The sequence below is a fragment of the Podarcis filfolensis genome (assembly GCF_964270895.1).
Source record: "Podarcis filfolensis genome assembly, chromosome: 15".
Taxonomy (NCBI): Eukaryota; Metazoa; Chordata; class Lepidosauria; order Squamata; family Lacertidae; genus Podarcis; species Podarcis filfolensis.
The window spans coordinates 35265935-35277376 of NC_139618.1; the positions used below are offsets into that span (position 1 = coordinate 35265935).

General features: G+C 51.2%; 1 protein-coding gene across 1 annotated transcript; it reads right to left on the reverse strand.

The window, feature by feature from the left end:
* Nucleotides 1-611: 611 nt before the first annotated feature.
* On the reverse strand, nucleotides 612-5919 carry LOC310750476 (zinc finger protein 703-like). Its single transcript, XM_083588707.1, has 2 exons — nucleotides 4323-5919; nucleotides 612-3349 (listed from the first exon to the last, which is right to left on the reverse strand). The coding sequence occupies exons 1-2, from the start codon at nucleotides 4611-4613 to the stop codon at nucleotides 1883-1885; spliced, it is 1758 nt and encodes a 585-aa protein (XP_083444833.1). The 5' UTR covers nucleotides 4614-5919; the 3' UTR covers nucleotides 612-1882.
* Between the last annotated feature and the right edge of the window lie 5523 nt (nucleotides 5920-11442).

Here is an 11442-nt window from a genome sequence, read left to right on the forward strand (position 1 = left end):
GCTGCTGCAAATGCTGGCGTATCAAGGAGAAAGAAGCGAGCTCAGCCTGGTGCCTATTGTGCCGCTTGCTGGCAGGTTATTTTCTGAAGTGAAAAAGGTGACCCATTGCAGCCTGGAAGGATACAGCTTACCCTACAAATTCATGACTATACCACCTCATTGTTCCTACCTGGGGAGGCAGAAAACAAGAATGCCTCCTCCCACACGAGAAAGAAAAACCTTCAGCTGCTAATGCCTTGGAAATCAGGAGCATGGCTAGCTGCTTTGTACTGAGCACACCTTTGATCCTTCCAAATCAGTATCGTCTCCAGTGACATGGCTGTGGCTCTCCAGGGTGTCAGACAGCAGATCTGTCCTGCCCTACCTTGAGATGCCAGGAAGTGAACCAGGGACCGCCTGCATGCAAGGCCGATGCTCTTACCACTGAGCTAAATCCCCAAACTAAATCCTCACCTTCATATTCTTGCTAATCTTTAATGTGTCCTAAAAAGGCCAGAGGGGTTTCTCCCCCCCCCCCGCACTTTTGTTTTGGTGCTGTGGTTCATATGGAAAGAATGCGCACAACACACAGGCAGCCGAAGGGAGAATGCAAGACAGCACAAACTACAGGGTAGATATAGCCAAGTATTCATTTATTAACAAAATAAGACTTACCAGGATGGAGCTCTTATCACCCAAAATGATCCGCAGCCTTCCGCGCTGCGTTAAGACTGGGGATGGGGGGTGGGGGTGGGGCTCCACAACCTAATGACAGTTCCATTCCCATAGGTCAAGATAAATTGGGGGATAAGGGAGGATTGGATGGGTTTTTTTTGGTATGTAGATTTGAGCCTGCAGTTGAGGATGCAACTGGCCCCTTGGGGCTAGCCGGACTCTTTAAAAGGATCCAGCTTGAACTAGGCTAAGCAAAAGTTATTTTGAGTTCTTCATTTGGTGCATGTTGGGGGGAAAAAGGTCTTCAGTTCCAGTCCCTCGAGGGTGCTTGCCAATTTTATTTAAATCCAGGTCTTTAAAAAAAAACAAAACACCAAAATAAACAAAAGAAGAGCCACCTCAAAAAAATTGTGGTAGGTGTCCCTGTGATGGATCAACTTGCTCAGCACTCTTTCTGGGCTTCAAGTATCATCAGCAACATCCAAGCACCAGGATAACTGGCACATCAGCCCTTGCCTCCATACAGGGCACCCAACAACTCTCAAAGCTCAGCGCACCTGACTTTGTGGAGAAGAGAGAGGGCACCCGACTTAAGATGGAGTAGTCCTCAGAACCAAAGCCGGCAGCAGAGGCTGGGGTCCTTCCTTGCTTACAACCCATCAGCAAAGTGCATCTCACCACCGCATGGCAAGTGATGCTCTTGCCATCCTGCAGCTAGAACAAAGCCACAGAACATCTCCCAGCTGACCTCCCGCCGCCCCTTTCCTTAGAACACAATACACAAAAGGACAAAAAAAATATAATTACATTTCTGATAACTGTACAAAAGGGGGAAAACTATTTCCTTTAAAAAAAGAAAAGAGGGGGGGAAACAAAGGAGGGAGGGATGCATTTTGTTGAGAATCATGCAAATGGTTTATGGGGGATCAAGAGATTTTTTTTTAAAAAAAGAAAATTATAGGGGGTTGAAAGAAAGATAAAAGAAAACACAATTAAGAGCCCCCACACAAGCAAAGAGAGAGAGAGAGAGAGAAAGATTTAGGTTGGGTATTGTTATAATCAATATTATTTTTTTGGGAGGGGACACACAGACTTTTTGCATACCATTGATTCATTGGTGTATTAATGCACTTATAATTCCCAGCTTTAAGCTAACATACAGTAAATAAATACATAGTCCCAGGACGAGGGCAGGAAAAGAAGAGGGAGAGGTGGCAGACAACTGTAGTTACTGATATCCAAGTGCAGAGGCTGAGGTTAGTCTTTGGCCATAAAGGGCATATGGAGAGTAGTAAGGTCCGGCTGCGGGCAAAGAGGGCACAGGCAACGCCCCGGCCGTGGGCAAGTGGCTCTTGCCGTAAGGGTGGTACCGGTTTAGTCCCAAAGTGTGCGGGCTTCTCAAAGACAGCGATCCTGGCAAGGAGCTGGGGCTCCCGGGGCCGGTGGGGGGGAGATGCAGGTGGCAAGATGCTGCGGACCCCAGCCCAGAGGTAGGGTAGCCAGCCAGGAGTTTTTCTGCCCCTGGCAGTGTTGTGTGGGTCCGTAAGTGGGCCAGCAGTTCCTCCGAGGTGGCAAACCTCTTGTCGCAGGGTCCGCTGGCAGACACCCAGTTGCATATGTGGGGAAGGGCGTCATTCTGGAGCATGAAGCCGTACGTGTAGAGCGGGTGGCCCGGCAGGCTGGGTGTGGCGCTGGAGAGGGTGGTGTGCAGAGGGTGCGTGGGGTACACCAAGGGATATCCGCTTTTCAGGCTGCCCGGGTCGTGCACGCAGCTGGAGCAGTTGCTAGTGCCCAAATGTGAGGCGCTGTGGTAGCTCAGGCAATAGGGGTCGCGGCATAATCCTTGCATGAAGGAAGGGGGAGAGGCCCCCGTAAGAGGGCTGGAGCTGGGGGGCTTGCCCGGTAACCCCAAGGCGCCAGGCAACTGGCTGCTCACCAGGCTGGGCTTGGTAGGGTCCAAGCTGGGCACAAACTGGGACGGGTAGCCAGCATAGGCCCCGACGATGGAGCCGTGGTAGCCGATGCTGGAGGGCGGCAAAGGAAACACCGAGTGTCCCGGCTTGTATGGGGACACCGGAGCCACGTGGCCCGCGCTCAGGGCCGGAGGCTCCGACTTGCGCCCGGAAGCGGCCTCGGTATGAGCTCCGGGCTCCGCGCTGCCCGCGCCGCTGCCCGCGCGGCTGCTGCCGCCACCGGCTCCTTGCGCGCCGTCGGGGCTGGCCTTGGCAGACATATCCATCTCCTTCTTGTCGTCGGCGCCTTTGCAATCCGCGTGCTGCTGCGGAGAGCTGCCCCTCGAGCCGCCCGGGGAGGAGGAGGTGGAAGAGGACGAGGCGGTGGCGGCGGCTGCTCCGTGCGGAGGGAAAGGAGGGCAGGCGGCGCTGGGCACGCGGAAGCCCGTCTTCTCCACGCCCGGCCCGGCCTGGTTCGGCTGCCCGCCGCCGCCTCCGCCGCCCTCCTTACGCAGATCGCCGCCTCCGCCGCCTTTGGAATAAGGCTTGAAGCTGGACTTGTCCTCGGTCGGCGCCTCGCCAAGCTGCTTGAGGGCGCCTCCGCGGCTCCCGGACTCCTTGTCCGGCCCGGAGAGCCCGGCCGAAGCGCCGGAGTTGAGTTTGGAGGCGGGCGGAGGGTCCGGCTTGCCGATCTGCGAGCAGGTTTGCGCCAGCAGCGCCAGAGGGCTCTTCTTGGCGTCCAGCTGGGGAAGGCAAGGCAAGGAGGGAGACAGAGAGGCTGGTTAGACCACGCAGAGCCGGACGCGTCGGGAGGAACTGCGCCCCCACCCCCAATACAACACCCACCCAAAGGACGCAACAACTCGGAAAGGCCCCCGGGGCGCACCGCGGAGACCCCGCAGACGGTGCCCCCTTCCCGGCCCTAGTTGCAAAAACACTCCTGCCCCGACTCCCCTACTATTTTAGGCTACCCCCCTTCTTTTTAGGAGCGCCACCCTTACGGAAATTCCCTCCGGCGGAACCGGACGGAAGTTTCCCCTCCTGCAAACCCCACAGACGAGCAGATCCGGCCCGGGTTGGTTCACTCTCCGCACGGGCGCTCGGCTCATGGAGGGTCCGAACCCGGGTGAAAGATTCTCCCAGGAACCGAGAGACAAGCAGCCTCGGCGATTCACACCCGCTGCCTATCCCCCCCACCCCCCCAACCCCGCTCCTTCCCACCCCGATGGATCCCGCGATCACCCGCCTTTGATCCACAAAGGCTCCGGGCGCGCGCAACGAACGTTGCCAAAGCCCACGAACCTTGCCTCGCAAAGTTCGGCCCGGGAGATCGAGGAACGAGCAAGCGATTCCTCCGCCGTCGGAATTTGTGTTAAAATCACAGAACTCAAATAACTCTCTTTGCTTGGGACTCTATTTAAAAGGAAAGTCCGGGCGAGGATTTTCTCCCGTCCGGCTCCACAAATTCAGAGAGAGAGAGAACAGACGGACTTCTAGTCCAAGCCAGGGCGAGAGATGAGGGTGGGGCTCCCCAAGGGGCCGCGGACCGACGCGAGGGAAGCGGGGCGCAACTCTGGAGGGACGCAGGTGAGAAGCGCCCGGAGGTGGCGGCGGCGGCGGTGCCGGGGGACCCTCCCGTCGCCCAATTCGCCGTCGGGGGAGCGGCGTGTGCGGAGAGGGAGAAGCGAAAGCAGGAAAGAGCTGGCTGGCACTGACCTCGATGGGGCTGACGGGCGTGGAGGAGAGGGGCTGCAGGTATTCCGGGTGCAAGAGGTGTCCGCTGTGGGCGCTCAGCATCTTCAGCACCCTGATGGGAAGCCGGTTCGCCTGGCGCAGGGGGTCCTCCGGGGACAGGTGCGAGAGCGCCGGGCACGCGGCTCCCGGAGCCTGGGCTGGAGAGGACGAGAAGGTGGCGGCGGCGGCTGCTACGGCGGCGGCCGCGCTCTTCCCTCCGCTGCTGGTGGGCGATGTCCTTGCGTTAGATCCAGCGGGCGAGCCAGCGCTCATTTGGGGAGCGGGCCGGGCGGGGGTGGGGTCGGGCCGGGCTGGGGAGGGGGAGGGAGAGGCAGGAGAGGCGAGCTCCGCAGCGCCCAAGCCCGGGCGCCTGGCAGGAGCGGCGGCAAAGACGAGCGCACCGGCCCCAGCGAGACTTTAATGAAAGAATAATAATAATAAAAATAATAAAAACCTCTTTTGGAAAAAAAAAAGCCCTTCCCGTTCCCGGAGCCGCACGTCAAATAGCTCCGATCTTGCAGCACACTTCAAAGGCACCGGCCCTGCCCACCAATCGGGGACGTGCCAAGGAGCTCTGGGAGGGGCGATCGGCCGGTGGGGGGAGCTTAGCCTAGTGGGAAGATGTGGGGCTTAAAGGGATCTCGCGCGCTCTCGCGTTTTGGCACCTCGCGGATTGCCGAGGAGCTGCGTTTGCGAAAGGGCGCTGCGCCCTCGCCCTCGCCGGATTGCACCCAGGGGCGAGGCTGGCTCCCCCCCCCCTTTCAAAAAAAAAGGGGGGGGGAGAAAGGCAGTGGGGAAAAGGGTGTGTGTCTATGGAAAACATTGCACTCACCTTTCTTCACTTAACTGAGCAGCAAAGACTTTTAAGCTTTACCTTCTTTCTTTTTTAAAGGAGGCGGGAATTCAGGAAGAACAAAAAACATGTAATAGTCTTTCGTCACTGGAGAAGCGGGTGCGGGGAAGGCACTTACAGTACATTACTTTAATGAGCTGCCTGCGCTCTGTGCACTGAAAGTACATGGCTTTCCCCGAAGTATCCCGGGAACTGTAGTTTTGTGCAGGGTGCTGGGAATTGTAATTCTGCTAGGGGTAAACTGCAGTTCCCAGGACACTTTTGGGGGAAGTCGTGTGCTTGAAGTATGGTGTGTATGCAGCCTTGCAAGCCTTTTCCAGCACATCCTTTCTATGGGTTGTTTCCAACTAAGCTCAGAGTAGACCCATTGAGGTTAATGAACCTCAGTTAGTCAGGTCCATTAACTTCAAGGGGTCCACTCTGAGTAGCGCTAGCATTGGAGGCAACCGGATGTTGTGTTTATTGAGTTGCTCTCTGTTTGTTTTGCTGGTACTGTAGTTGTTTTGGGCTTTCTTCCAGGAGGAAAAGCAGGAGATAAGCACCGCATGAAAAAAAGAAAAGAAAAAAATGAAAGGTCACGGGTCTAAAATATGCTCTTCTGAAGCCAGTCTGTTGGTAAAATAGCTAAGAATGTGGAATGGTGAGCTTCAAAATTAAGAACATAAAAAGACTGAGCCCTGAAGGATCAGACCAGCATCCTCTTCTCTTGGGAAACCCTCAAGCAAGGCCTGCCTGCAACAGCAGCCTTCCGGCCACTTGTGCTCAGGCCCATCCCATAATATGGATTCACTAGAGGGCCTTTAGGGGATGCGGGTGGCACAAAGCCTAGGACTTGCCGATCAGAAGGTTGGTGGTTCGAATCCCCGCGACGGGGTGAGCTCCCATTGTTCAGTCCCTGCTCCTGCCAACCTAGCAGTTCGAAAGCACTTAAAACTGCAAGTAGATAAATAGGTACCGCTCTGGCGGGAAGGTAAACGGCGTTTCCGTGCGCTGCTCTGGTTCGCCAGAAGCGGCTTAGTCATGCTGGCCACATGACCCAGAAGCTGTTTGCCGGCTCCCTCGGCCAATAAAGTGAGATGAGTGCCGCAACACCAGAGTCGGTCACGACTGGACCCTTTACCTAGAGGGCCTTTAGAATCAGCTACTGTGGTCTCTGCATTGTGGGGCCATCGTATGCACAGGAACACAGGAGGCTGCCTTCTGCCTATCCCATGGGTAGGCAAACTAAGGCCCGGGGGCTGGATCTGGCTTCTAAATCCTGACCATGGACGGTCTGGGAATCAGCGTGTTTGTACATGAGTAGAATGTGTCCTTTTATTTAAAATGCTTCTCTGGGTTATTTGTGGGGCATAGGAATTCATTCATACCCCCCCCAAATATATATAGTCCGGCCTCCCACAAGGTCTGAGAGACAGTGGAACGGCCCCCTGCTGAATAAGTTTGCTGACCCCTGGGCCCTGGCCAGACCATTGGTCCATCTAGCCCTCCACTGTCCACACTGATGGGCAGCAGCAGCAGCAGCAGCTGTGCAGAGTTTCAGGCAGGGGGCATTCTCAGCCCTTGCTGGAAAAGCTGAAGATTGAACCTGGAGCTTTCTGCATGCACCTACCCTTTGGAACCTTCTGCGTTAGTGACACCAGGCAGGCACCTTTCTGTTTTTGCTGGAGCCTATCCAGACATGTAGATAGAAGTCACCTGTGTTGTATTTCTTTTTAGCTACTGTTGTTTTTAATCGTATGGAATAATTTTTGAAAAACTTGGTTTTTTAAATTGATAATTTTATTTTTTAGTTTTGTAAACGGATTTGAGGGTTTTTGTTTACAGTCGAGTGGTATATAAAAGTTATTAAACGAAATAGATGGACATAAAGGAAAAGCAGATGTTGTGCCTCTGAGCTACCACATATTTACTTGAAAGAAAGTCTCACTGGTCAGACCTTCAAACTTCAGCTCAGGTACCTTGATTTGTTTGTTTTTTAACCCACTTCCCCCTTTTTGCCTTCTGTGGCAGCCAAGCAAGAGTGTCAGCTTGGTCCCACGGGGCTGTGGGTACCATGCATGGCCCTGGCACCAAAATTTGTGGGTGCCCGACCCCTTCATGGGGAATTTTGTGGGTATTTGGGTACCCAGGGCTCTAGGGAGTTGGTACCTATGTGGCCAAGTGTCCTGTTTTCCAAAGGGCAGTCCTCAATGGCATCCTCCATTTGGAAGGCTGTCTGGTCCAAGCCCAGTTTAAATGGAAGGAGCCATAAGAAATTAGAGCAGGGGCTGTGAAATTGCACTTGAAATGCAGACTGAGCAGGCACATACAGTAGGTCATCTGGGTGGCACTCAGTCTCATAAATTCTGAGCACATGATAAAGCATGGGGAACTGTCATTTGTTAAGGGTGCTGGGAATTGTAGCTCTGTGAGAGTAAACTATAGTTCCCAGGATTGTATGATGGACCCAATGTGCTTCAAATCTATGCTGTGGATATTCTGTAATATTCTACAGCCTTTTAAATGCGTCTGCATTTTCTGTTTTGTTTTAATTATTAATTTGTTTTTATCCTATATTTTATTCTGTGAACTGCCCTGATATCTTATGAAGAAGGCGCCATATGTAAATCTAATAAATAAAAATAAAATGGCCTGGCCAGAGTCTACCCCACTATGGGGACACATATTTCTATTTCTGTTTGAGTAATTCTTTCCGGATTTGCATCTAGGTGTATAAAGTAGCATATGCAGATTTTGTGCAAAGCTGTGCCCTCCTTTGTTCGTGTGTTAATGATGCATACGCAGACTCAATGCTAGGTTGCAGGGGTCTGCGGAAATGGTTGCCCACTCTCCCTTTGGCCTCCCCACTCATAACAACAACAATCAAAGATGAGCAATTCAGACAAATTTAAAACACTCCTGAAAATTGGGTCTCACTGGGTTCCACCATTATTAGGACAAAACAGGAATCCCTGGTCTATTGGAGACATGGGCAAATACTTCCCCTTTTATGGGGAAAGGAGTCAGCAGATGCGAGCTCTTGTCTTTCTTTGGAACTGATTGGGCTTTTTCCAGAAGGCTCTTTCCCAGCTTTGGGAAATGTGGCTGTAGAGACAGCTATGGCCCCTACTATGGGGTAGATTTGCAGCTACCTAGACTCTCCATGGGAGGGTGGGGTGACCTTTGTAAAGTTTACAGTGAATGGGCAGTGCCGTGCAATAAACACAAATCGCTCCACACACAGTAATTAGGCTTGGAAACAATTTTCAGTTGCAGCCAATGGAAGGCTGTTTTCATGACTAACTGGCGTGTATCCAGCAAAATCCTACTTGGCTTATGTCCAGTCATTTCAATGGGTCTACTCTGAGTAGGACTAAAATTGCACATAACCAATGCAGGAGCTACCTTTCGGTACACCAGACTGCAAGCTTGTCTTCGAAAGGAACCCATGGAATGGGAGGTAGGACTTTACAGTGCTGATGAGACCAGAGAATTTCCAAGGAAATGAAAATTCACTTTAGGTGGCCATGAATACTACCAAGTTCTTACCGTCTAGCATGCAATACTTCAGGGCTGTGGGGAGAAAAGCAATCACAAGTTGTCGGAGAATAATTCAGTGCAGAGATAGAATCAAGTAGCGGTCAGGTAGATTGATGAGTGTTGCCGACAAGTGGAAAGCAGGCATGAATGGCACCCAGAGCAGCAGAGAATATTGCCATAAATCTAGGCGGCTGGGACGTCTCCAAAGGCAGGTTCACACACAATCATTTCAAAGTGATGGCTGACACCACAAAGCCACTGTGAGATGTCTGAGTTGCAAATGCTTCTCAGGTATGTGTCCAGACACAAGCTTAGCAATTCCTTCAAAGTCACAGCTGAGTCAAGTGGCCGTGGAGCTAAGATTTCAGCATGTGCCTGATATGAGTTAGAGCACTCACATGGCTGTGCATAGCTGAGGAAAAGTGGCTCTAGCAAACTAACCCCCACCCCCAAATGATGAGCTGTAACCAATGCTAGTCATACTCAAAGTAGACCTGTTGAAATTAAGAGGTCTTAACTTGGACCCACCAATTTTAATGGGTCTCCTCTGAGTAGGAGTTTGTGGCTACAACCCTGTTGTGTTCATGGATATTATACAGTAGGACCATAGCTGCAGGGTTTCTTATGTGAAACTGTGTTATTACAAGTGAATCCTGCAAGAAAATGTTGCAGAATATGCTTACTTCCTAACAGTAGTGCTCCTATCAGCCATTCGCAACAACCAGCGCACCTACTTGCAAGTTATTCTATTCAATTCCTTTGTCCACATTTTCATTTTTTGTTCCCAACTGACCCTCAGTGTTCTGTGACCACTAAGCATGAATAATCCCCCCTTGGGCAATATCTCCCTTTCTTTTCTGTGGCCCTGTAGTATCCCCAATCTTGTCTACACAGCATTTGAATTTGCTACTTGATGGTGATGAATGTTGTGGTGGTATTGAGAGCTGGCCATTGGCTGCCTGAAGCAAACAACAAGATGGTGCCATGGTGCCTGGAAAGAGGAGACTGAGAGGAGATATGGTAGCCATCTTCAAATATCTAAAGGGCTGTCACATGGAAGAGGGAACCAATGGCTTCCAGATAAACAAAAAGGAGATTCTGACTAGACATCAGGAAGAACTTTCTGACAGTGAGAGCTGTTCGACAGTGGAACAGTCTCCCTCGGGAGGTTGTGGACTCTCTTTCATTGAGTGTGGATGGCCATCTGTCATGGATGCTTTAGCTGAGATTCCTGCATTCCAGGGGTTTTGAATAGATGGCCTTTGGTCCCCTTCCAACTCTACAATTCTACAATTCTCTGATTCCTCATACAGAAGCCGACCAGGCATCATTGTTGGTGACAGGACAGAATCCTGCACCACAACAAAGGACAGCAAGCTGCATGGCATACAGAGCCCCCAGCATCCAGTAATCAAGATGTCCACCTCATGGGCCAATCAGGGCCAACCCCTACCATTACAGTCAAACAGTAGGGCCGGCCCTGATTTTCATGACATATGATGCCATCAACCTACGGGGGGTGCTCTATGGAGTTGGCAAGATGGTCAAGTTCCTATCTCCAAAGGTTTCTATCAATCTAAATGGATGGATGGGAAAATAAGTGTGTGTGTGTGGGGGGGGGGAATCTGGACACATGTGGTTATATTAGTTGTCGCCAACTAAGTTCTTCTTAAAGTAGACCCGTTGGAACTATTGAACCTGAATCAGCCATGTCCATTGACGTCAATGGCTCCACTCTGAGTTGAACTAGCATTGGATACACCTGGCGGTACCTGAAGCTCAATTCCAGCTGACAATCAGAATTAAAAGATGGCCTCCGGTGGTGCAATATATCTTACTTGGCAGATATATAAGAATATAAATGGTAAAGCTGGAGTTGAATGGCAATGAGACGTACCTTTAAGTATACCTTTATCCTTACGCAGTAGCAGGCTGGTGATAACTGCTGGGATGATTTTATCAGTACTTGTAGTTTGGTAGGGAACCGTTTGCAAGAAACAGTCCTAGATAGCACAAATATTCTGGCATTGGTGAGCTACGTGAAACATGTCTCAATGTAACCCACAAGTGATGACATCAAACTTCTTGATGAATTATAATTCAGCTGTTTCACATTGTATTCTTCCTCTGAAGTTCCTTTGGCATATATGTGTAAATAAATCTTATATTACAAAACACCAATCAGTCTCCAGTAACCCAATTCCAAGGAAACCAAATCCCAAAGTAAGTGCTGGAACCTCAGCAGTCGGATAATTGAGGTGTGCAAAGCAATATATTATTTTCAATTATGGTTAGCCTGTTTCCCCAAAGGGAGGCTTCTGCAATTTTATATTTGGGAATAAATTCACTGGTTGAATTTCTGTGGGCTTGAAGTCCTTGAGTCCAGCCCTCAGGCCTTTCTCTCCATGCTCAGTTCAGTGTGTTCTGCGTGATTACTCTGAAGCAGCCTTTGCCAACTTGATGCCCTGCAGATGTTCCTGGACTACAGCTCCCGTCAGCTCCAGCAGCATGGTCGTGTTGGCTGGGACTGATGGGAATTGTAGTCCAAAACATCTGCAGGGCACCAGGCTGGCAAAGGTTGCCCTGAAGGACGTGGTTTGGAGAATCATGGCCTCAGTCAGATGAATTCTCATGAATAAAGGAAGCATTATATCAGCCAGCACAGACTGAACCAGTCTGTCAGTCCGTAGGGTGGAAAATTGAAAGGGTGAGTACATGGTATGTTTGGGG

What these genes read in the sequence shown, in the direction of transcription:
- LOC310750476 (XM_083588707.1), bottom strand. Translation starts at nt 4,613, where the DNA reads ATGAGCGCTGGCTCGCCCGCTGGATCTAACGCAAGGACATCGCCCACC. An exon ending in CGCCCGTCAGCCCCATCGAG is followed by an intron (nt 3,350 to 4,322) that starts GTCAGTGCCAGC and finishes TGCCTTCCCCAG; the next exon opens with CTGGACGCCAAGAAGAGCCC.